Genomic DNA, 26,999 nt, shown 5'->3' on the forward strand with positions numbered 1-26,999 from the left:
GATAGAAGAGCTTTTGCTTATTAAGGCACTTTTATACCGTAGGATTACGTGGAAATTCTCAAACGAACTGATCAAAGTAAAGTCAACAAAAGTTACGAAAGTTGATAAGATCCGTCAACTTAAATGGGAGAACCTGTTTGCAACGCTGTAAGCGATAAAAACAGTCGTTTAAAACATTTAACTAAGGAAAGTTCGTGTAACACAACGGTGTTGTTACTCCTCGTCATTCCTCTATCTTGTTAGTTGAAATAACCGACAACAAATAAAATTACACCGAGGTAATTTTTACCTAGAAATTTTCGCGGATAATACTTGCTAAGCTACTTAAGTCGGAGCTCCGCGTCGTTGAAATTTTTTAATTTACATTCCCTACATTTCCGGGATTACTATGTTCCACTCGGCCAGAGTTGGAAACTTTTTCACGTATCGCCAGAAATGAAATATGTACGTTCGCAGATACTGGTATCCTCGTTTCAGAACGTTCGTTTCTAAGTGTTCGTCTAAGGGCAATGTATTCCGTTCGCTAGCCAATCTGATTTAACTTTTATCATTACACGATGAAACCGCAGCAAATTATCGCTCGAATAATCGTTTGACATTACGAAATTCTTCGTCGATTGCGATCGAACGTTACGTGCGTAGAGTTCGATTAAAAAGTAATTAGATGAAAATACTATTTCGTACGTAGCAAGAAATATATGTATCTATATTTACATATATTTTCAAGCAAACATAGCTAGCTTACAAATGAATGATATCATTGTTATCCTTGACTACCTATACAGTACGCTGGATGTGTATTATGCTGTAGCAATTATGCACATCAGTTCACATCTATTGCCCTGCAGCGCTCTTGCCTACAGTCGAGTCAGACGTCTTGACTTTTGGGAATAACCGTTTCCGTTTATCGTACATCAAGAAACTGCTTCTTCCAGTTCTCGTCTATTTCTTAACCACTTCGTCGTTATGGTAATTCTACTCGACTACATTATCCTTAAACGGTGATAATTAATCTTTTGCAATTCGATTCTCTTCTGCAGTTTATTTTCCATATGCGTGATATAACGGTTAAAACAAAATTTCTCGCTATTCGGACAATAGTTTTGTGTACTCTACGCCTACGTTTTATTTTTTCTTCTTTTTTTTTTTCATACACATTGTTGAACACGTTTTGTAATGTAACGTGTTCGACAGCGCCAAATGAAAACCGCCGTTACATAACACGTTTGCAAACATCGCTTTTCTTTAGGAGGTATCCTATCTTTTTTTTTTTCTTTTTAGTGATAGAATTTTGCGATAGAGCAACTTTTCAAATTTAGATAAATATCTTTACTTGCAATTTATTCAACTTGAATCCAAATAATAATTATATGAAATTTGATACGATAAATCCAGTTAGGCCATTGCGTTATTCCGTTTTGTTAGTATAAATCAATCGTTATTACTATCTTCCGGCACGGTTTCCAAACAAGTAACGCTATTTTCTATAATGGAACGAGCTGCTTCAAATTCTTATCGTCCAACCAATTTCAATTCATTTCCAAGTCTGTATCATATACATGCACCGCGCTGGACATTTAAATCTATCACTATACATTTCTTAGGAAAAGAAAATCTTACTTTAAAATTTACTCGGTATATGTATATTTATCGTGGTTTTTCCAGCAGAACGCTGGAAATGTACGTTCCATATACAACACTATGGTCACACCGTAGAGAATCGACCGAGTTCTCGCCGCTCTGTGACAACTTTGAGGCAACTGTTCAGGCACACCTGTGTATGTACCTATTATACTTTACCCAGTTCATGAAATATTTCGTGTCTACAATGTTGTTCATTTCCCCAGACCTTGTATATGCGATCAATCTGTATTGTTTTCTACACCATTCTTTTTTTACAAGTTTTAACCCAACGATGAGAAACTGTCAACCGTTGTTAGTTTAGAATAACAAACAAGCGCATTAACAATTTGTAGTCCGTAACAAGGGGCAAAGTTCCGGTTGGATACGAAAGACTATACGAATTTATAGATTTCTCAAACGATATAAAATAATCTGATCCGTTACTCGCTACTGCGACGAAAATGACGGCGAAGATCTCGTAGACTACGGCGCAACGTAGCAAAGAAGGTACAGAATATATGTATTACAACGTAAGGTGATACAATAAAATAGAAGGCAAATAACGATCGTCAAAAGCTGACAGGGATGAACAAAGACGTATGTACATATGCGTCTTCGCATTTCATCGTACGTTATTACAACGCGTTGGCGTGATTTATGACGATACAAATTATTAGATTCAGGCATGACATCCTTTCACACGAGATCGTTGTTTCTCTTAACGTTTGTTTCAGTTTTTATTGTCACGAAGCCGCGTACGTGGCATAGAATAAACCCGATAGTCGATGGTTTTCTCGTGTGCTGCGTTTTGGAGGATCAGGCGACTCCGAATGTGTGAAATTCTACAATTACGCGAGAACAACGCGATATTCTATCATTATCGATATAGCTTTTCGCAGACAATCTATCATACTCGCGGCAACGGTTTTGAAAAAGAAATAAATATATAGCAAGTATCATAGATAAGACAGCGGGTAACGAGTAAATGATAAAAATTAAATGTTCCTAAATTATGCATATTCTTTAATACGCGAGGCTTAAGATAATACACGGAACGTTACGTAAAACTTTTGTATTTTAGCTTCTAAATGAGCAACTACCTCGAGTACGGTAAACAGTAAAGGCGGGCAAATAAACTCGACTAAGCAACTGCTATCTTGTACAGAAGTGTAACTGAAATGAAAACAAGAGCATCTTCTTAAAGCATGCTCTTTAAGAGTTACGGAACTATACAGTCGTTTGAAAATGTCCGTGTTTTCTTCTGTTATTTTAAACCCAAACATCTACCGTAGAATCGAGGATTTTAGGAAATGAAGGCAAATTTGCTAAGTGAAACTTTGCATGGTAAAACCCTGATGTCGAAAGCGAAGCATAGAATGTATTCGTCGAACATAATTATAAATATTGTTCGACTGTCGTGAAAAATTCGAATCATTGTATAACAAGAAATACACTACAACGTAGCCAGTCGTTAACGTTCTTATGTCTGCCTGTTAATGGCCTTACATGAAACAAGAAGAACGATACTCTACCAGACAATATTAAATCACGATATAGTATTATCTTTATAGATGATATTTCTATATCTATTTGATTCGTTATTATCTTTTCTTGCTGATATTACTACCACGCTAAGAAATCGAATTATGTGTATAAAACTTTATATTCCGCATCATATCTACACACAGGGTGTTCGGCTACAAGTGTCAGGAAATTTAAGGGATGATTCTTGGCACCGAAATAAGGCGAAAATCAAGAATAAAAAAATTGCGTTTTCGGCTTTGTTGTTTGGTTACTGACAATTAAAAATACGCCTGCACGCGAGCAAACCCTCCTTGCACGAACGAAAAGAGGTCAGCCTAAGCAGTAGGGCGTATATCATATATATGTATACAGTATGCATGGAGATACTAGCATAGCAATTAATAAATTCTTGACACAAGCAGCTTATCAATTCTTAAAGCATATGCAATATTTTTACTCCAATTGAAATTTAAGCTTTCGCATAAGCCAACAAGAAATCAAACTTACTGGGAATAAAATAAAAATTGAAGATACAGAAAATTATATTTAATACGTGATTAATCGATTGAGGCGAATCGATTTCGCGTATCGCGCAAGCAGTAAGAAACGGTTTTCATTTGAACGGTACGCGACATTCAACGTAAAAATGCAAATGCACGTTAAAGATAGGCCACGTTAAAGACGCTCGGTGAAAGAGGAAACTAAACGGGTAGCGAAATTTTGAAGCGGCCGGTAGCACTTGAAAAACTCGAAGGCCGATAGCCAGGTCGTATATCATGCCGATAGCACGGCAAAGGATGCAGGGAAACGAGCCTGGCTCGAACTTGTTGAGCAAATAAAACGCGAAAATGTAGTAAGCCGAGGAGAAATCAGCAGTAGAGGTATCAGAAACGTATAGGTGTGTTAGTAACTAGCTTTACAGTGTTATAATATTGGTTCGCTGAATATTACTCGTGCGATCGGCCACATTATTTACGCAACGATAAATCGAAGAAAAGACTTGCTTCACGCGCCACATTCGAGTGTCTTTCCGATTCCATTCGATAGCTACGTTCTACCGCGTCTTACGTCTCTCACCTTCCTGTCTCTGGTGACAAAAATCTAACCTTACTTTTATTTTGTTTCTTTCTTCTCTTTAAAATCTCTCACACACATTCCCTACTTTGTGCACGTTCGTATTGATTCCTTACCGTGTTTGTTCGCTAACACCAAGTACGAAAGTATCGACACATTACACGCAAAATTTCATTGTCGCGTTAATGTAATTCCGCGTGTTAGTAAATCATGTTCGAAATTTCTCAAACAGTCTACGGCGGTTATCTCTGTTAACTCTTGCATAATTTTATTTCAATTTAAACACCATCGCTGATATAATAAATGATATATTAAACAATTCGTAATGTAACAGTAACAGATCTAATTCTAAGCAACCGACAAGTAACAATTACAAACATCGTTACCTATCGGAAACATACATAACTTGCGTTCATATATCGAGCAAAGCACCGGTTAAGTGGGTATAATTTTTTAACGCTTAATAAAAAGTCGTCGTGTAAAATAAATGAACGGTCAGCGCGAATATTCCTCTATCTTCGTGGACGACAAGTGTCGAATAATCCTTTCGCCTAACTAACGGTTAATAACCTATAGCCTTTCCTACAGATTTTTCCTAGAAGTAATTTATCATCAGAAAGGATTCTCAACTCAACGGAGGATATCTTGCTCGGTTTAGGTTTCCCCCTCCTTGAAACTCCCGCCTTATCGGAATTACAATTATCAAAGTTAGCCAATGAACTTTTAATTAGAATCCGAATAAAGTCTGAAAGGTCGTGACAAATTGAACGACCGAGCGAGTCGGAATGATCGACGAAAAAGCAGCGACCGAAAAGACTTTGGAAGAAAGGAAAAAAGTGTCGCAGACTGATAAAGCTTGAAAAGTAGAAACTCTTGTTTCCTGAAGGCGGAAAAAGGATCGCGACTACGCTGCGCGATACGACGCGACGGGAAGCGCTCTTAGAAAATCAACAAGCGTCTGGGATACGAGGAAACGAATGGAATACGAAGGTTAGTTGTATCGTCCTTTGCGAAACCTTTTGTCCTGCCGCGATACAGCCGTTAAAACTATGTAATTTACGCTCCAACCAACAAAACGATTACGCGCCTCCGTTAGCTGCGAAGTTACACAGTCCTTGTGTAATTTTTCGGTCAGAAAGTGATTAGTGAAGGAAATTAGCAGCGTGTTTCCTCGCACGACACACGTTTAGTTTTCGATGAGAGGATTCGTCTTGGCGGAATTGTACGTGACTACAGAGGTGCCAAGTCCGAGTAATTGATCGTCTCTCGTTTCTTATCTCATTCATCTTTTCTTTTTTTTTTCTTCCTTTCCTACTAAACGACGTATTCAGACGGAACGTTTACGCGTACGAGTAGTTTCGAACAAATCCCCGTAATATTCCGTGTTGCGTACAGTTTGTCATCCTTCGTAACGGAGTTTAATGCCACAGTATCTAGCTAGTACTGCTACCGTGAGATCAATATCCCGTAAAGGTAGTTTCCCGGGAGACAGTGTATTTTCATTCTATTGGATCAGCAGTATTTTGGGGTCTGATACAGCTTCCGCTATACGTATGTTAAATCTAGGAAAACTGCTGTTACCAAACGAGCAGACTGTTTTTTTTAACCACCGAACCGTGCAACTCGTATTTCCGGCTATCGCAAAAAATTGTACATCTGCCTTCAATTAGAGCAACGTTTCGCTAAACGATAATCCCGTATTTATGATTTTCCAAGTTTAATATCTTTCTATCGCGTCAAGCGTTTCGTCGCTGCTTTCCACAAATTTTATCTTTTAAGTAGTTTCTAACCGCACTTTTTTGTCGGTTCGTATTCGTCCGATCGAATATATCCAAAGAACAACTCGACTGGTTCGTCTATGGTATGAAGTAGAAGAACACAGATGAAAGACGAATGATAGGAAACGAGCGAAGACGAGACGCCCGGAGGTAGTTGTCCCAGAATCAATCTTCTGCAAGCGAGGGCGCTCTTTCTTAACTGCTAAGGGAGTTCTACTGACACGGAAGCAGAAACTATCGGCTTGGCGAGGTCGCCGCGGTAATTGCACGCTTCTCGAACAACCAAGTCTTTCGTAACTGGATTTCTTGGCTCTATTCGTTGTCGAGTTTTACTGCAGTCCGGTTTTTCCTCCAATGTCTCTGTCCCATCGACACTTTGTCTGACTTTTCGGTTTTAATCGACGATTATTAATATTATCATGTTATTTTAATATATTAGTATCATTAAGATTGGGAAAATACTTGTACGTTTTGAACTACCTGTATGTTGGAAGTTTCTTGGAAATTCTAATTTTTGAATAAGAATATATTGAACACGCTTTCGATATGGCACTGTATGGACTTTCGTGTTGTAGCTATATGGATTACCTAAATTAAGATTTTAATTAAAACCTAGATTTTTAGATCGTGCGAATCAGTATGAACCATTTTTTTGAGTTTTTCAATATTTATTTAGTCACATTCATACATATGATATAAGATGAAGTCGTAGCATAATGAAAAATGAAATAAGTTGATTTGTCATAAAACGTAATACCACAGCATTCGGTTATTCATGGGACAATTACCAACGAAATATTACAGTCTAATAAGAAAACTTGATTTTTGTATATTTATATATTAAAGATAGTAATTTATATTATCTATAGTGGTTTAAATACGGAGAAATAAAATAATTAACAAGTGTTCCTGCCCTACTTCGACGTGTATTGAAAGATTAATGTTCAATGGCAACATCTTTCAAATTATTATGTGTCTACATATATTAATCAAAATATTAGTCAATAATAAGATTAATGAGTAACAAATAATACTAAATGATTCTTTCCTAAGTCAACGTCAACGTTTAGTTTTAATTATTACCGTTTTTCGATGTATTTCCAAATATTATATAAGATTTATATTGGTTTATCTATGAATATAAAATTTATCGAGGGAGGCAATGTATTCGAATCTAATATATAGTTTGTTTTAAAAATCAAATAAAATTATGTATCAATACTTAACGTTAAGTTACTTACTGTACATTATACAGGTTACATGTTTATTTCAAATAAAATATAACTTAATAATTAGAGTAAATGGAAACGATATAGTGAAATTTAAAAATCGATCAGTCGAAGGTTAAAGTAGACAGCTTTCGATAAAAGCGTTAGGTAGTCATCAAAATCCGGATAGGATGGGCCATGGCAGGGCACGCTGCTCGGATAGAAGCATCGGACCCACAATCCAAAACGCCAACAATACAATTGCAGGAGTCGTACGTAAAGCTAAAGCACTGGCTGGGCCTTATCATCGTCTAAGGCAAAACAAAACCAGTCTTTCCCACAAAATAAGAAATCGTGGAGGAGAAAAGGTATATGAAGTACTTGAGTACAATCATGGACAAGAATCCCACTTTCGCCGCGCAAATTGACGAAAGCAATAGAGCTTATGAACAAATTAAGCCGAATATACCGAATATAGACAGACTAAGACAGCCGTGCAGGCGATTCCTGGCCGCCGTAGTACGATTCATTCTACGTATATGGCGTGTCGGTGTGGGCCTGGACGGTCAAGAGGCAAACACACGCGGCACACGTGTACAAAGTCCACGCATTGTACACGTTCCGAATCTCCGGAGCATATATCATTGTCTCGAATAAAGTATGATAGCCGGTCTTTCCCCTTTGACTTTCTAATTACCCAGAGACAAGAGGAGAGAGTTGCAGCAAAGGACTACAAGCAAACACTCACCTTCCCACAAGGAGAGAGGCAAAGATCAAGAAAAGATGTAAAGCGAATGCCATTCGGAAATAACAAGAAAGATGGTCCGGGAATCCGGGAACGTGTCACTGAACCAAGTTCCTGAAAGTTGTAAGCATTAACCACTGACTGATTTTACGACCTCACTATATCGCTCGCACCTTTTATATATATCCTAATTCATCCAGTTCGTATCAGAGTTTAGTTTAATACGGACAACATGCAATTTTCAATAGAGAATTTCTGAAAAATGCATAACTTAATTAATAATGGTATTTTTAGCTCATAATCAAATTATAATACTTGGTTACATTTGTATAAAATGTCATATGGTTGAACTACTAATAACAGTAGTAGGATAGTAATTTCAAATAGTTAAATGAAACTGTACCTTATTTATTATCTAAGACAATCTAATAATTCATACAGTCTTCATATAATCTTCAGTTATCGTCACCATCGTCGTCGTCATCCGATATATACTTTTTAGTGACCCTTTTTCTCCGGCCTCCTCTACCTTCGCCCTTCCTTCCTTTCAACTTGATTCTCATTCTGACAGTGGAATCTGCGTCAGACCCTTCTTCGCCTTCACCTTATAAAATTTCACGCATATAGAATCGTTTTACTATGATTTTTAACATGTTGTATTCAATTACAATAATAAGGGAAGCACCTTTGTCATCCATGTCAGAATTATTGCCTTCCTCTTCGATACGTTGACGCGCATTCGTAAATACAGATTGTAAAACAATGGAATCTTCGTGTATGAGAGAAGCTTCTTCATTATAAATTTGTGCATTTTTACACAGCTGCATAAAGTCTTTCTCAAGATCGTCAAAATCGGCATACTGTAACAATAAGCATAAAAAAAATTAATTCGCCAATTAAAAAATAAATAACTGCAATGATCGTAAAATAAAGGAACAAGTAAAAGCTCTATAATTGCTCGCAAAGATCGTAACTTTAATTTTAACTGCTCATGTTTTATCCCCACCAGTAATATAATATGCCAGCGGCTTTCCTTTCAAGATCCGTATCGTCTTCATATTGGTGAAACGACACTAATGCAACGACGAAATTTCTTTATTTTCAATTTTTTGTTAGTGCACATTTCATTAACGCGTTACAAAGATTTTTTTTTTTTTATTAAAATGAGATAAAACACGATAATATTACTATAAAATTTGGTTATGACAATTTGGCTTACTGGTCTTTCTTCTCCTTTTGCTGTCCTTCTCTACGTGCATCATTGTCGGCAACATATGTATAAAGAATTTGAAGAGTTGTGTCCACGTTTCGTTAACTACTCCCCAGCGGTTCTCACTCTCTCGAGCTCTTATAGAGTCTTTACTATATACAACAAAAATATTTTATATTTACCTTTCCTTCTTCAATCTTTTGAAGTAATTTATTGATAGTTAATGGTTTTTTAATAATTTCGTAATAATCCGGCAATTCTCTTCTGGATGGTAATTTCATAAATGGTTCGCTAAGGAGCCTGCCATCCGTACTATCAGTGTAATTAACAACTACCATAAGCAACTTTTTCATAGCTCGTTTCATTTTCGGGTCAATTGAAGATCCTGTTCCTCTTCGCTTCTTTGGCATAGGCTCGTCGTCTTCCTCGCCTTTCTTCTTCCGTTTTCGTGTTTTCTTCTTCTTCTTATCGTCTTCCTCTTCCTCTTCGTACTCAGCTCCATCGTCATCGATTGCTTTCAGCCATTCTTTTTCAGTCAAACTGTCAGTATAATCAACTTCCTTCCGTTGTCTTGAACCTCGTCCAAGGAATCTATCCTCATCTTCTTCGTACGTCCACCTTTCAACCTCATCATCATCTTTTACTAACCAATCGGGCAACTCAGCTTCCTCCAATAGTCGGGACTTTCTGTTTGGACCCAGTTTCGCTTCTTCCCTTCTTCGTTCTAAATCTAACTTTTGAAATATTTCAAATTCACCTTCCGTCCGTGCAATCATTTGATTAACCGTTTCATCGTCCGGTACTTCATTTTCTTCTTCATCTTCAGCATCATCTTGATGCAAAATGCTTTGCAAGAATTGTTGCCGTTCAGAACCAGTCGACTTTTGATCGAACATTCCTGCTTGTATAACCTTTTCATCCATGTTCAATTTGTATCTAGCTGCAGCCAATATTCTTTCTTCAACCGAATTAACCGTCATTAATCTGAGTACGCGTACTTCATTCTTTTGTCCAATTCTATGTGCTCTATCTTGTGCTTGCAAGTCCTGATGCGGATTCCAATCAGAATCAAAAATAATAACGGTATCCGCAGCTTGCAAATTTAATCCAAGGCCACCAGCACGTGTCGATAACAAAAATAAGAAATATTCAGAACCAGGATCGTTGAATTTCTTAAGTAAGTCCCCTCTATCTTCAGCTTTCGTAGTACCATCTAATCGCAAATACATAAATCCTCTCCAACTTAAGTAATCTTCCATAATTGTCATTAACTGTGTCATTTGACAGAATAATAGTACTCTGTGATTTGTCGCTTTCAATTTCGGAAGAATACGATCCAGCAATTCAAATTTTCCAGAGGCACGGTACAAGTCGGGACCAGTAATCACACCAGATCCTTGCGTACCTACATGCTCGCAGTATTTTTCTTCAATAGCTTGGAACATGAATGGATGATTGCATAATTTCCTCAATTGCACAATGGTGTTCATTAGAGCTTTGGCGCCTCCTTTGCCCTGTTTTCCCTTTTCCGAACCATCAGTTAGCAATACACCTTTACTCTGCATGTGTTTATAAAGAACCTTTTGCAGTCCAGACATATCGCATTTGATTATGTATTCAACTTTATCAGGTAACTGTGATTCAACTTCTTTCTTTAAACGCCTCAGTAAGAAAGGACGTAATACTTTATGTAATCGGCGAATAATAAGAATAGTTTCTTCTTCATTTAATTCTACCTTTTCACCAGTGGTTGCGAATGGAGCATTGAACCATTGTTCGAAAGTACTACAAGATTTAAAGATTGAAGGAAGTAAAAAATTTAATAACGCCCACAATTCAGGCAATTTATTTTGCAATGGTGTTCCTGTTAGTAGAAGCCGATGAGGAGCCAGATAATGTGTATTTAATACTTGAGTTAGTTTACAGTGATGATTTTTCATTCTGTGTCCTTCGTCGATAATCATATATTTCCACTGCAATTTTGCTAAAACGCCCTTATCTTTAATAACATATTCATAAGTAGTAAGTAAAACATTAAATTTAGTGGCTCTCATTTGAGATTGAATGGCTCTTCTGCCAGCTGGTGAACCTTTATACGACACAACTACAACACTAGGAGCCCATTTCTCAAATTCCAATACCCAATTCGACAAAGTTCTAAAAAAAAGTATTAAAAGTTACATTTAAATATTACAGATGTAATATTTTAGAAAATTTCATAGAAGTAATACGTACGATAAAGGGACAATTATAAGAAATGGCCCATTTACTTTTTTTTTCTCCATAAGATAAGTCACCAAAGCTATTGTTTGAATAGTTTTGCCAAGACCCATTTCATCCGCAAGTATACCATTGAGGTTATTGTTAAATAATGACACCAGCCATTCCAAACCCTAAAATTAACAGAAGTTTTACAATACATATTGTAAGAACAGTTTTTAATGCAAGACATGTTAATGTCAAACCTTGATTTGATATTCTTTCAATTTTCCATTGACCATGATAGATGCCTGTTCTGTTACTACCTCGTGCACAGTGTGTGCAATACTGTAATACGTTTGCTCTTCTGTTTTGTATTCATCATCCTCTACTTTGGCTTTATGTATAGTCTTCTTAACCTTTTCTTCTTCTGAATCGCCAGTAGATTTTTCTTTATTTTCCCCTTTTTCTTCGCCTTCATTTTCTTCTTCCTCTTCATCTTCATCATCCTCACTTTCGGATTCAATTGGTTCCCATCCTGGATGAGATTCTAAGAATTGTGAAAGTTGACTCATTAGCGGTGCTTCTTCGCCAGTTAATGTGCGACCAGTAGCTGTCTCAATCACTCCAACACGAGTATCTTCGTTAGCATTTCCATCTTCACCACCTTCGCCATCTTGCAACTTCTTCTTTTTCTATTTCAGTGATAGTACAAAATACATTAAATTAAGTACTCATGGGTGTAGAAAGTGATAAAGATATTTATACCTTTTTACGCTTTTGTTCTTCCACTTGCTTCCTTTTTTGTTCTATCTTGTGTTGTTTTACCATTTCAGTAAGATTACTGATATATTCATCCGTCTGTGACAACAGAAACGCTAACCGTTTATCTTTCTTTTGGTCAATCAGTTTTCTGTAACCTTCTTCGTCTTCCGCCATAAGACGTCTCATACGTTCTTTCTCAATACGCTCCTGTTCTTTCTTCTGTTCTCTTTCAGCATTTGCATGGTAATTTAGAACAGCTTTGTTGAGTCTTGCCAATTTGGCCACATTATTTCTATGAAATTCTTTGAAATCTTTACCATGTTGAAGTACAGAACTAAGAAACTCCTTTTAAAATAGAAATGAAAATTACATACTATTTCTCCATTTAATAATAATTTTAGCAAGAAGTTAGAAATCTAATTACTTGATGTTTCTGCCTTCGTTTACGTTCAGCTTCCAATTTTTGTTGCTTTTCGAGTTTCTCTGTAGCTCTGGCTTCCCTAAGTCCTTGTCTTTTCGTACGCTTGTAGGCCTTTACATTCACTGCAGTTTCTAAGGTAGTATCTTTTCGAGTGCATGCTAAAATCTGTAAACGACAATAGCTATAACTAAAAAGAAGCTATAGTAACGGAATGATACTATTTATTTATTTTTTTGCTATTTATTATAATTCTTGCCTTTCGGTATAAGATGGCTTCTAACGTATATCATATTTATACTTACATTCTAAACTCTTATCTTAACCCTTTGCGGACGAGTGTTGGCAAATAGCCTCCCAAGTCTTTTTACCGTTGCAGTCGGCATATAGTCGCCCGAATCTGTTCACAGTTCCCGACACTTATTTTGAGGTGTGTGACATACGTCTATATTTCTGAACGATGATCTTATGCGTACTTACGCATGGGTATAGTAAAATTAAACAATACTACGATTTTGATGAAAGAAAATTATAGATCTTTAGAAATCTTATCTTCCGTTTGACGTAAACTCTCGATGTAGGATGATGATCGAGTATGAACGAATTTCAGTCTTTCAATGGCATTACCAGACGAATTAGTAAGCTTTTTATATATTTTATATATTTTTCATAATACCTTATACACAATGCCTAAAAGATCCAGAAAGGACATGTTCGATAGTGATAGTAATGATGACAAATATTATTTTGAATCTGACAAGATAGAAGACGACGACAGTGCTTCAGACAGTGGAAACGAATTCCGTTCAATAAGGAATCGGCTCAGACGTTTCAATATTTCTAGTGATAGTGACAGTGATGATGAACTAAATATTGAAGAAAATAATACAAGCCTCAACAATGAATAACGCAAACGTTCAACGTGTATATTTTCTCAGCTGCGCGCGCCAATACCTCTAGTCCATGGTGACGCTCGCTCGTCGAGCGGCCACGTCCGCAAAGGGTTAATAATTACTTAACTCTGTACATTTTATCACTACCTTACATTCTAATATTCTATTCTGTTATATTCTCTTAATTACACTGTTATATTATATTAATTACTCTTTTAGCAGAGTGATATTATTAATATTTGTTGTGATTACCTCTGATCGTAGTTGTCTTTGGAAATTCAGTACCCTAAGCATCCGTAACTCAATCTGTGCCTGGATACGGAGATCTTCTGGCATGTTAGTTGGTAAATTGCTCAATTGTTCCATTCGTAACGCTATGCGTGCTGCAACTCTATTATTAAAGAAATCATGAACTGAAGTCACTCTTTAGCTTCAGCAAATCCATACAATATGTCTTTTTTAAATATTATTTAACATACATAACCATAAAACGTTTTAATTGAAGAAATGCATGTGTCGCTTTCCTCGATGTATGAGAGTGAAGTTTGTTTTCACATTGGACCCTACCATGCCAGTATTAGTATATTTTAGATAAATATTTTAATTAATTCACTAACTACCTGTTTTCACGTTCCTGCAAAATCAGTAGCGGATCTAAACCAGCTGGTTTTGCCACACTTGTCACTCTGTTAGTTTTAGCACCTGGTTGAGGAGGTTGTTGTTGTTGTGGTGTTTGGCAACCTGGTCTTGGAGGAACCGCAGGACCAATTACATTTGGTCCAGAGATTTGTGGACCTGTAGTAGTAGGAGGTCCTTGAGATGGATCTATAGGAGTACGTTGTCCCATACCTGGAGGAGGAGGTGCTCCACCTATTTACATCAATCTTAAATCAGACCCCCGGTTTAGATCATCCTACTCTACTTTTGCATTTTTATAATATTAGTAAAATTAGAAATACATCTGATTACAAGCGAAAATTATATATATCAGTCATTAATAAATCAAATTGTTAAATAATGATTATTACTCAACTATAAATAGAAATTTGTTATTGAGTTCATGAAAACAATATATTGCTAGATATATTTTTCAATACATAAAATAGAAAGGGTTAAATGTTTTACTAAGTGAGAAGAAAGAACAATGTTAAATACATTCTTTCTCTCCATAAATAATAATTTAAATAGAAGTAATACATATTTAATTAAGGTGGAAGCTATAACAAATAAAATTTCGCATAAACAGAACATCCTGAAAATAAGCTTACAAATTCTTGTAGAATCTTGATAAATCTTATTATTATTATTATCTTTATCTGTTTCTATTTGTAAAAAATATATAACAAAAGTAAGATACACAATATTTTAAATTCCATGATTGTAGGAAAATTCTTTTAGATATAATTTATTTGAGGAACTCTATTTATGAGACCTTCAACTTTGCTTGAGGAATTTGAGCAAATAGCTCATATTATTTGAGTTTAACAATGTCACTAAGCAATTGCCTAAATGGCAAATAAACAGTTTTGGAGCTGTGAAAAACTATGCTACGAAATTTTACTAATTAAAATTAGTTTCATTTACAGAAAGTGATACTGACATGTATTTTACTTATACGCTTATCTTAAAGAATCTTACATGTAAAAATAATACAATTTTTCTCTGTTTGCAATTACTAAATGAATGGTACTTGATGTCTACTCAATATGCGACATTTCTGACAAAAAATAGTTTACCAAATACTATACATATAAAAATTTGTTGGTTGTTTCTTAGTATACTCTCTATATATAACACAGTATATATTTTTAAAACAATAGAAAAGATAGAGTAGTCACCTAAAACACGAAACTAATAGCACCTATGTTTAATTTACCTTGAACAGCAAGTGCAAGTTGTTGCGATAACGGTTGATTTCTTGCTAATAAACGATATGCCATTATCTGTACACTGCAAACAATTATGTATAAAACATTAATATCTTCAGATAATTGATGCAATTAATTACATATATAATTAACAAATATATTCTATATAGTATACCGCAATTGTTGTAATTGTTGTGAACTAAAAGCTTGTTTCTCTCCAATGTTGCCTTGACGAGCCCTTAAAGCTAGTAGCTGAGAATAACGTGGATCCTCTTGAAGTCCCTTTTCTTCCATTGAATCAATAGCTTTCTGTAAAGCATTCAAATTTTCTTGTCCAGCACCAGGTGGGCCACCAGGTCCAGTTTGACTCATTTGATTCACAGGTGCACCAGGCCCAATTGGCGCTGAACCTCCAGGAACAATTTGTTGGCCCTGTGAACCAGGGCCAATTTGGCCAGAAGATGACTGTCCACTTGGTCCCATTTGATTGCTAGCACCACTGTGGCTTAGCTGATTGTTTGGTCCACTTGGTCCTATTTGATTACCAGGACCACCAGGTCCCATTTGATTTGCAGGACCACCTGGTGGTATTTGCACTCCTGAACCACCTGGAACCATTTGCCCTCCAGGACCATTGGGTCCCATTTGACCACCTGGGCCTATCTGTCCACTTGGACCATTTCCAGGACCCATTTGACTATTTGAGTTATTTCCTGGGCCCATTTGTCCTCCAGGCAAATTTCCTGGTCCCATTTGACTATTGGGTCCACTTCCTGGACCCATTTGTCCGCTAGGTCCGCTTCCTGGCGTCATCGGATTTCCAGGAGCATTTCCAGGTCCTATTTGATTTCCACTACCACTTCCTGGTCCTATTTGTCCTCCAGGACTGCTTCCTGGTCCTATTTGACCTCCAGGTCCACTACTTGATACCATTTGTCCACCAGGACCACTTCCAGGGCCCATAGAACCTCCAGGTCCATTGCTTGGTGGCATCTGTCCTCCAGGTCCACTTCCTGGTCCCATTTGTCCAAGACTACTTCCTAATTGTCCTCCAGGTCCACTACCTGGACCCATTTGACTACCTGGCCCTCCTGGACCCAACTGATTTCCGGGCCCTCCCATTCCCAGTTGCGACGAGGCAGATCCGATACTCATCTGTCCAGGAGCATTTGGACCCATTGGTGAGGGTCCATTATGTCCCATTTGGCCAGGTGCATTTGGCCCAATTTGTCCACCTTGTCCAACAGGCCCCATGGGGCTAGGCCCCATAGGGGTTTGACTACTAGGTACCATTTGATTTGGTCCTCCTGGCCCCAAGTTATGTGCAGTAGAACCACCTGGAGGCATTTGACCTGGCCCTCCGGGGCCTAAATGATTTCCTGGTCCGCTAGCACTCATATGTCCAGATCCTGGTGGACCACTTGCATTCATATGACTTGGTATGGATGGTCCGCTATTTAAATGACTTCCGGGCGGACCACTAGCATTCATATGAGTTGAACCTGGTGGACCGTTTGTATTAATATGTCCTGGTCCAGGGGGACCATTAGTGCTCATATGTCCTGGTCCAGGCGGACCACCTGAACTCATATGACCTGGTCCTGGTGGCCCAGTCGCATTCATATGGCCTGTTCCAGGAGGTCCAGTTGCATTCATATGACCTGGTCCCGGTGGTCCACTTGCATTCATATGTCCTGGTCCTGGTGGTCCAGCTGCATTCATATGGCTTGGTCCTGGTGGGCCACTCATGTGTCCTGGTCCTCCAGGTACCATTTGCGAATTCGAAGGTCCTCCAGAACCCATTTGTGGCACAGGTCCATTTCCGGGACCCATCTGAGGAGGAGCCTGACTCATATGTGGACCTCCTGGTGGCCCTCCAGCAGCCTGACCCATGTGGCTTGCTCCAATCGGTCCTGAACCTCCTGGTCCCATTTGACCAGGGCCTCCTGGGCCCATTGGACCAGGGCCTCCTGGTCCCATTTGACCAGGGCCTCCTGGGCCCATTGGACCAGGGCCTCCTGGGCCCATTTGACCAGGGCCTCCTGGTCCCATCTGACCAGGGCCTCCTGGGCCCATTTGACCAGGGCCTCCTGGGCCCATTTGACCAGGACCTCCTGGGCCCATTGGACCAGGGCCTCCAGGTCCCATCTGACCGGGACCACCAGCACTCATTTGTCCTGGTCCATTTGCATTCATTTGGTTTGGACCAGATTGCATAATGTGAGATGTTCCTTGAGATCCACTTGGTCCCATTTGGCCTGGTACCATAGGTCCACTGGGAGCCTGCTGAGAATTAGAATTTTGACTAACTGGCATGCCAGGTCCACTCTGATTCTGTAACATCAGAAGTGGTACACTTGTTTTGTTTATCATGCAATTAATATTATTGTTAAGAAATATGATTTCTCATGCAGAAAAAATGTGAAACATGATAATGAAATATAGAAAATCAAATTAATTAACTTCACTTTTTATAAATTTCTCAAAGAATAAATAGCTTATTTCTATAAGTTTATTCTCAGGGAAATGGAATAAATAACTATAAATTCTAACAAGGGATGCTTCAAACATTGTTATAGTAATACTTCCATATGTGAAATAAATAATGTACGTAAATTTGTGATACATAATTGTTTTAGCGAATATAGTATTTCTCCCATGTTTTTCCAAAAATTACTGGTCAAATAATTAATCTCTTTAAAAGTGCTGGCTTATAAACAGTTGATAAAAATTTGAAATCAACCTTTCTAAACCACAAGAAAATAAATTAAATATTAAACCTGCAGACTTAAAGCAGGAAAAAGATATATTTTGATTAAATGAATAAAATTAATGTCTTTTTTAATGTGAAAACCTGTTTGTGTGACTAATTTTCATGCGCTTACATAACATATATATTCACATAAAGCTTTATAAATATATAACTATCAATAAAAAAAGTAAAATCAATAAAAAATAAAAAATCTAGATAGACAGTAAATTCAATTGCAATTAATAATTATAAGCTGGTAAATTTTATAGAGTTGCAAAGGGCAGTCTATTTCTTATAGTGAGTATTACTTTAGCAGTAGGCAATCTGAGATGTGTTTTTTAAGCAGATCATATGATAAATTAGACATGATTTGTAATATAATTTGTACTATGATACTTTTACTTTAAAAAAAAGAGAGGGATAGAAAATATTTATAGTACATATGATTTTTTTGTTAAATGTTGATAGTATGCATTCATTTTCCTATGAATATTTGCAATGCGAAAAATCTTTGAATTTGATCCTTAATCTATAGCATTTCTAGTAAAATTTAAAAAACAATTTGTTTCACAAATATATGAATTTTTTCCCATTGTTTTTAAAAAATATGTCCTCTTATTGCTTATCATAGTAGAAAACAATCCTTTATAATTTTGTCTACCAATAATAAAACATGCTGCAGTCATCTATAAAAAGTAAAGATAATATTTCTTAAATTTTGTTTTTACCTGTGGACCCATAGCGGATTGCATTTGTTGTGGGTGTGATGGATAATTTTGTTGTTGCGATGGAGGTTGTTGATTCGGTTGAGACATAGGTGGACCTCCAGGTGGCATTGGCGGACCAGTTTGATATGCTTGTGTTGGACTATGAGGGTGATGCTGTGGTGGACCCATAGGACTACCTTGTGGGTTAGAAGGTGATGGTGCCTGCTGAGGAGGACCCATAGGACTTGGCGTTTGCGGTGGAGGCATAGGAGATGATTGTGGTGAAGGACTTGCCATACTGATGTCCTTAAACTTTGAAATATGTAAAGTTCACCACCTAAAATATATGAAAAGATACACAATATTATTAATAATATATATTTACACTAGCTTTGTAGAACATTAATAATATATATATTCTCATATTAATACTATAATTAATACAAATATTCAAACTGTTTTTTATAGAAAAATCTGGTAATTCATCTCCTTCTGTAATCAAGCTTAAAGACTCTATGCTATTATAAACTGACTATTATATATAAAGAGAGTCATATCCGTACATACCATTATAACATTCGTTTTACTATAATAGAAACAACTTTCATTTTAGTCAGAAGTTAACATCATTACAATGAAAAAGTTGATCAAATTTTACATCGATTTCAGTATAAACGATGATCAACATTCGTTACCGGCCATTTTCTTAGTGTTTCTACTCGCAATACAGTAAGCACGTCAGAAATCATGGCTGTCTGTTCAAAGCTATTTCCTACACCTATGTATGTTTCTTTAAATTAAAAACTAATATAGATTCATATTTGTTATGATTACTGAATATATTTGTATATTTGATAAAAGTTGAATCATTTCTCTTGTTTTAATAAATTTAATATAACTTGTGAAACCTAAGAATTGTTATTAAAATTACAACACTATTTTGCTAGCTAGTCGAAATTCTACCTTACTAACTGGTCGTGGTTATCCCCACTATTTCTTGGAAGTGCCTTCATGGAGCAGAGCTTCTCTATTATACGTACTCTATATATTTTTTCATTTAGCGTATTTGGAGTCCTGACATTTAATTGTTTTTGTATTAGTTTTGCATATAGGCTCTCAACTTTAAAATCTCACTATTTCAGGTTGGAGATCACAGTCATATAAACAAAGAGGAAATGAGAATGCTCACGCCCGTAATTCTAGTTATTTTACAGTACAGTTGCTGCACCATGCGGCCAAGTGCTGAAGTTAACTAAAGTTAGCATATACAAGAACCTATAAAATTAGGGATCTGACCTGTTAGATTACAATTTAGCATTTACAAGAACCTATAAAATTAGGGATCTATCCTGTTAGATTGCAATTTAGCATATACAAGAACCTATTTATTTAAGCTTAAAGTTAGAGATCTACTCTGTTTGATTGCACACTAGCATAGACAAGAACCCATTGAATTCCATGCTACAAGACCTATTTAATTGTACGGTTCTATGAAAAAGTTCATATCTACTTTTCTATCTGAGATAGACAATTATTAGTATGACAATATCGCGCAATAATGAAACTAATTGTAAGTTGTCTAAGAAAGAGAAATTAATTGTTTACTATACTTTTTTTTGGAGAAAAAGAGAATATTTTTATTAATGTTCTGCGCTAATATTCTTCGCGGCTTATTGTATACGAAATTTTATACACCGACTCTGAATTTTTTCTTACGTTCATCTTACATTCTAGATTCATATTTTTATCTCTTTATTCGTTTATATCTTTACGTCTTATATCTTTATATATTTATGTTTTTATGTATTTATATTTTTATACTTTTATATATTTATGTTTATAAGCCCAGGAAATTCTATCTTTCCTAGCAACAGTAACTATATGAAACCATTGAACACTCATTCTATCGCTTAAGAAATTATTAGTTGCTTGTAATGATCATGGATTTAGGATTTTTTTCCTTTTTAGCTTTCTATTCCAGTATGTATTAGTCGAGTCAGAGTGTTTCATAAGAGTTTATTGCTTGTTATGATTGCTGAGTAAGACCCGCGAAATCCCTGTGCAGGTCATTCACAGGTCGCATCGTACCCCCGAGTGCCGATAGCATAGTGATGGTCATTTGCAGAAGGAGAATTACCAATCACACTAAATCGACCATCACCTTTGCAAATTCGAAAATATTTAGATAATCAATCCGTATCTCTTACCCCCGCCAACATATTTCGTCTGAGGTGTCATCAGACCTTTTCCTCGTATTATATTAAACGTATTATACGTATGGGACAGTATGAAAATAATAACAAAATTATTAATTTAATTCTATTTAATCCACATTTAATTTGTTTATTTATTCAATCTATTTTCATAAATATCCATAACTTAGCTATTACAATTTTGAATAAAATGTTTGCATTGTTACTAATATTTAATATGATTAAACTAAGATGCAAACAATAGGAGATGTATACATGGCACTGTATGACTTGCCAGAAAGAAATGGTAATGAACACGTGAGAGATATTACCTCAATAGCTCTAGCGATAATAATGCACAAACGCAATGCACAACTTAGTGTTAGAATTAATGTACACAATGGACACAATGGATTGTACGGGTGTAGTTAGTTTTAATAATAGTCTTTTCGATGATACAGTAAATACTGCATCAAGGATGGAGTGTTCGGGACTACGTCCTTTTTAGATTAATTCCAGAAAAGCTCGTAATATTAATATTCCTACATAATGATAATACCATTATATTTTAATTTTAATTCCTAATTTTTTAAAAATTTTGAATCACTTCTTTTTCTCTATTCACTAAAAGTATATTTTTTTATAATATTTTCATTAATTTATCCGAGTTACAACAAATTGGATTAATCTTCGTAAATTTAAAAGTAAAATATAAATAGAATCATTGTTCGATAGTAGATGTTGTTAGGATTTAAAATAAAAACTAGAACTTGTAATTATAATAAATTTATTTAATTCTTTTCTATTACAATATGTCGATTTGGGATGTTTACATCAATAACATTTAATTTATACGTAAATAGAAGAATCTGTAATAGGCTTTTGTCGACAGGCATGTGCATTAAATTGTTCGCTTCAGTCGACATCACTACGCGAAGAATCATACTATCTTTTCTATTCTGTTTCTGAAACAGTTCTACTTACCAGTATCGGCGCAATTTAATACACTTGTCTAACAACAATGATCTACATAAAGCTCCAGTAAACTGGAAGAGCCAATAAAAAAAAATAAAAATTTTCTGAAAGAAATTAAAAGAAACGAAATTAGACATTGCCTTTTTTAAGTATCTGCAAATTATTTTTTCTATTTTCTCTGTGTCAATCTATTCGCGGTTTCAACGTAGTGAAACTTTTTTCTGAATGTAATATGTGTATAGACTACAGCAGAATTAGCATCTTTATCTTTATTATCATTACGGGTAAACACTACTAGTAATTGGTTATAAACCTCTGTGTCATCTATGTTCTTATCACTGTTAAATCTAAAAAGTTGTGTCAATTATAATTCATTTTCCATAAAATCTTGACAGCAATTGTGTCGAGCTACTTAGATGCCAGGAACATTATTAGTCTGAAACAAAAAAAATGTAAGTAAATAACCTTTCTTCTTTTGAATTTCTTAATAAAAGATTATTATGTAGATTTATGTGTTAGTTTCTTACCTGAAACTAATAGCTCTTGCAGCAAGAAGTCTATTGCACTCTGCCGTATCAGGTAAGGGTAAAGGTAAGTAAGGACTTTCGATTTCCTGGTCAGTGAACTCAAATTTGTGTATTCTTGGTTGTACTTTCATGTCTCCAAAAGGTCCTTTTAATATCAAATAATGAAGTGGTAGTGGATACGTTGTCTTTGATTTTAAAATCAACTATAATTCATTGAAGAGCATATTTAAAAAATTCATTAAAAAGACAATCGTTGGTTTTTTGCAAGATATTTTTGAATTTCTACATACTTGATAAGTCATGTCTCTTTCTGAACTCTGAGTAGGATCACGTTGACTGTTATTGATCCTCGCTTTAACAACCCATTGATTGTTAAACGCAGTAAAACGAGAAGTTTCGTAAAACAGTTTATGGACAAATTCATCTGTACGATATGGCTTCATTTGTAAATCTACAAAGGACGAAATTCTACAGATAACTCCTATCCTACGTTCTCTACGCGTCTATTAATATAGCAGGAAATGCAAGAACAAAATGAATTTATTCAATATTTCAAATGTCTCCAATGAGATATCTAGAAGTCTAAATAAATATTTTAATTAAATCTGATGACAGAGATTGTTCCTGCTGTTGCTAAACAAAGCACAGAACAAAATGAAATATCTTTTATAATGTTTTCATCTAAACAAGACTATGTAAGAGATTGATAGCCTTAATACACGAGAAACAGATACGGACCGTTGAATGTGATTTTCTCGTACGACAAAAGATCAAAGACATTGTCATACAGCCTACGTTCTTCAAGGGTACGGGCATCGATATCGCGCAGGGCATCCATTACATCCAGCCCTGAACGATGTGGATGTACACAATGTGCCTCGTGTTCTGGACGTTCGTGATTTGGTCCACGCCATGGGCAGCCAATTCTACTGTATTTGCAACTGGATATTCTACATACACACAACATACATTAATATTATTTTATCCAGTTCTATTTATTGACATTGATTACCTTTCTTCGCACATAGTCTCTTCATGACGTTCCAAGGAATTCCTTGGGAACTCCTTTGCACAATATTGACATTCTGCTGGTAACTCAGATACTGCTTTCTCAACTGCCAAATTTCGAGATGGAGATGTTCTGCTGATCTCGATTCTGCAGTTGGGACATGTTGCCATTTCATCTCTTAGCCTGGCATCTGCGAGGACATGAGTGAAGCAACCGGCACACATCAAGTGTCCATTTGTACACTGTGAACATTGTTGCAGCATGTATTACTAGCATTCTTAGTTTCATATTGTAAAAGATAATCCTAACTTTGTTGATAACTTTAATTAGCCTGTTGTATCTTGTTACATTATATATGTACAGCTATGTGCAAAATTTAATCTGCCAGCTCTAATAAACATATATGTTCTAATATTGATTAAAAGAAGAGAAGAGATACTTTTACTTGAAATAAATAATTTAACTTTTCATTTTGCACAAGCCGTCACATCTTATACTTTTCTTTTTTTTTAAATATATATATGTACAACCCTTATAACACATTAACCAAACTAGAATAACAAAACTAATATCATGTATATTACCATAATTTGATGTTTTTAAACCTGAAACACAAAATTGTAATAATACTATTAATAATTCAAGTAATCATATTGTGAAACCAGTAGGTTTAAAACAATGTGAACATCACCGAAAGCAATTGTCATTAATGTTGCCAATATTGATAATAGAAAGGAAGAGAAAAGGATAATGATGTGTAGGATAAGTGAAAAAGGGTGTCATATGCGAAATAACTAACTAATAACCTTTAAGAATGTTTATTTTGTTCAATGCTTTTCAACTATACATGTTATACAGATTTTCTGGAAATGCGCTTTCTCTCTCTCACTCTCACTCTCTCACTATTAATCATAATTGATAAACATCAGTTCCGCATGAATCTACAATAAAATTTTTCCTAGTAACTAATATCTGGGTGGTTCCTTCATCTTGATTACTTCTTACAATAAACATAATACTTTGTAATTGAAAAAATGTATTGCTATATTATATGCTAGACTATAAAGATCTGGTGACTTAAATAATTTCTGTTTCTCTTTTTCTCTCCTTCATTTTCCTAATTGATTTTATTAGAATATCAAGAAGGATGAAGTTAATATTTAAACTGCTTAAAATCAAATATTCTGTGTAATATCTACGAGTTCACAAATGCATGAATACAACGTTCAAACTTGCATACCTTAGTAAAAATAAAAAGTACATTATGCGCTGGGCAGCGCACTAAGTAACTTACATGTATGCATCTCAATCATGATGGGATAAACGCAACATTCTTCCCACTGTTTTACAGTTAATGAAGATAGTGAATATAGAATATGTTACATATATATATATTTCCATGAATAAAATTGAAAAAAGAACTAAGGACAAAATATAAATAGAGTACAGGTAGAATGAAATGCTACAAATTTAATTAACAGAGGAGCTTCTGTAAATAAATGTTACTAAAAAAGGGGTCATTGCTTGGGCATGCATACATACAATAATTCTCTTTGATATATCTGCATATTGCTCGCATGAGTTAAAAATTCGCCATTAATGTACATCATAGTGAGAATTACTTTACATGCATGCATAGATATGTTTATCATAGATTTGATGTCACCTTTACAATACAAATTATACAAGAAAAAACACTTAGGCAGTATATTTACTATAAATGCTAAATATTTAGAAATTCCATTGCAAAAAATTATTTTGTAAGAGTATATTGTATATGAGGATGATTTTTATCATCAGTCAGATTTTGTTGAACTTTATAAATATGTATAACAATGAAAAATAGTATAATTGGAAATCATAATATTTGTATTTAGCAAATTAAAGGCTGTTCTTCATACATCTGTTTTTTTTTCAAATGTTTAATACCACTCTTATTAAGAAAGAGCATATAGTTACCTACCTGTAATTATATTATTACTATCTTAAAGAAGACAATTGATAAACATATTTTTATTTCTAATAGTAATAAAAATAGCTTAAATACTTATAAGATCAAAACTTAAAAATGAAATTATCGTCTGCATGATATTAACAATTCCTGTAATATTAGAAAAATAAAATCTTACTATAAAGGCAAACTATTGAACAATACATATGTTATAATCGTCAAGAGAAAAGGAGGATAAGAAAAATGGGCAGAGTGAGAGAGAAAGAATTTAACACAGAAACGAAGTAGTATTAAAGACTGTCATTAATCAATTAAAAATATAACTCAACTGTAATCAGTAATAAAATATATATATAGGTATATTACAAAACACAAGCCTTGAATAAGAAGCGATAATAACTCCAGAAATATTTCTGCTTTTTTCAAACACACCTTTAAGTATCAAAAATGTATTTTCATTTTTATATTCCCTTTATTTTAATTTTACTTTCATTACTTGAATGATCTTTTATTAAGTTTTTACTGTATTCCATCGCAATCGACATATATTTGCATTTCAATGAAAAATTACTACTGCCAAGTTAGAGCCATAAAACCGAAAACAACAAAAGACGATTTCGTGTAGACAAATGTCAACAAATTGTCACGGTGCATAGTGTGCATAGTGAACGTGAATTAATAAGAATAGTTCTTGCTCGGTAACATCTATACGTACGTATTATGTATGACATACATATCGACGAAGAGAAGTGCACCCATCGTCCTCGGGTGAAAATGTCGGATAGAAAGAAACGACGTTGTTAGAGGAACGACGTCATGTCACGTTAAATCCACAGTATATATCGAATCAATAGAACGTATCATTCGTAAAAAATATCGTAGATAGCGCCAAAGCGTGGCACGTATCGAAAGAATGGCAGAAAATATTAAGAAGCAATAATAATTCGAAAACTTACCTGATAAACGGCCGCCTTGGGTAAATCGAGACAAACTGCGCAGCAGAGGATGCCGCCCAAGCGGTGTTCCAACTTTTGTTCGGTTTTCCCATCGTTCCGTGACAGTTTGCGACGCTTTTTATCAGGCTCAAGGAAGTCCTCGATTTTTTCGAGATCGTCGCGAATCGGGGTGGCCGACGGGGCCTGCTCCGAAACGCTACTCGACGATGCAGCCTCGTTGTTCGGATCCGCCATATTGATTGTTTTGATTTTTCCTCCGAATGAGCGTGAGAAATGCGCAGATGTCAAACGCAGACCACGCAATAATCTCCTAGATAGAGACAACACCGATCCGATACTCGTGCGAAACGTAATGAAATCGGTTGATGTATTATTCAAGGTTAAAAGCCAACACATGCGAAAATTTTCGTGACATTCGACTATTCTACGAATTATTTTTAGCAAGATAGAAAATAATAGTCTTGTTGTTAGTAGAAGGGAACCCGCTAAGAAGAATGGTATTGATAGACTGTTTCTTTGAGACTTTGTTACCATTTGTCATTGTTTCGACTGTTGTCGAATATGATTTTTCGAAACTTAATGTCTGACCTTTTTATCATAAAATGAGAATTCAATTCGATTTTAG

General features: G+C 35.4%; 2 protein-coding genes and 1 long non-coding RNA gene across 16 annotated transcripts in view; 1 reads left to right on the forward strand and 2 right to left on the reverse strand.

Annotated features, from left to right (window-relative positions):
* LOC122570197 (ATP-dependent helicase brm-like) overlaps positions 1–19,969 on the reverse strand; it is a 43,924-nt gene extending 23,955 nt beyond the window's left edge. The window contains exons 1-17 of one of the 13 annotated variants that reach the window (XR_006317747.1): positions 19,728–19,969; positions 18,786–19,101; positions 15,481–17,639; positions 15,314–15,387; positions 14,058–14,307; positions 13,917–14,000; positions 13,690–13,828; positions 12,551–12,712; positions 12,130–12,471; positions 11,628–12,056; positions 11,398–11,555; positions 9,345–11,319; positions 8,638–8,812; positions 8,356–8,556; positions 8,126–8,207; positions 7,956–8,066; positions 6,647–7,518 (exon numbers count right to left, since the gene is read on the reverse strand). Coding sequence is in view for 1 of the 13 variants with exons in the window: in XM_043732214.1 (XP_043588149.1) it covers positions 8,408–8,556; positions 8,638–8,812; positions 9,345–11,319; positions 11,398–11,555; positions 11,628–12,056; positions 12,130–12,471; positions 12,551–12,712; positions 13,690–13,828; positions 13,917–14,000; positions 14,058–14,307; positions 15,314–15,387; positions 15,481–17,639; positions 18,786–19,061 (6,372 nt within the window). In the remaining 12 variants the exon portion in view is untranslated. The other 12 variants (XR_006317748.1, XR_006317744.1, XR_006317745.1 and 9 more) reach the window with 12 other exon arrangements.
* Positions 592–6,506, forward strand: LOC122570218. Of its 2 annotated transcripts, none has more exons than XR_006317762.1 (3): positions 592–969; positions 1,666–1,778; positions 4,810–6,506. It is a non-coding gene; the product is annotated as an uncharacterized LOC122570218 (long non-coding RNA). The 2 variants fall into 2 exon arrangements; XR_006317761.1 differs by having other exon boundaries at positions 1,669–1,778.
* A 1,757-nt stretch (positions 19,970–21,726) lies between the features above and the next one.
* LOC122570204 (cysteine and histidine-rich protein 1 homolog) lies at positions 21,727–26,923 on the reverse strand. The gene is made up of 6 exons (XM_043732230.1): positions 26,375–26,923; positions 23,471–23,709; positions 23,197–23,408; positions 22,749–22,909; positions 22,459–22,661; positions 21,727–22,367 (listed from the first exon to the last, which is right to left on the reverse strand). Exons 1-6 carry the CDS (start codon positions 26,906–26,908, stop codon positions 22,340–22,342), a joined length of 1,377 nt encoding a protein of 458 aa, XP_043588165.1. The 5' UTR covers positions 26,909–26,923; the 3' UTR covers positions 21,727–22,339.
* Between the last annotated feature and the right edge of the window lie 76 nt (positions 26,924–26,999).

The sequence above is a fragment of the Bombus pyrosoma genome, linkage group LG8, assembly GCF_014825855.1.
Source record: "Bombus pyrosoma isolate SC7728 linkage group LG8, ASM1482585v1, whole genome shotgun sequence".
NCBI classification, from domain to species: Eukaryota; Metazoa; Arthropoda; class Insecta; order Hymenoptera; family Apidae; genus Bombus; species Bombus pyrosoma.

Bases quoted from the DNA above. Each gene is read 5' to 3' on its own strand.
- LOC122570204 (XM_043732230.1), bottom strand. From the start codon at position 26,908: ATGGTAACAAAGTCTCAAAGAAACAGTCTATCAATACCATTCTTCTTA. The intron at 23,710-26,374 runs GTAAGTTTTCGA...CAATGTTCACAG, and splicing joins CCAAGGCGGCCGTTTATCAG to TGTACAAATGGACACTTGAT. The intron at 22,662-22,748 runs GTATGTAGAAAT...AATGAATTATAG, and splicing joins AAAGAGACATGACTTATCAA to TTGATTTTAAAATCAAAGAC.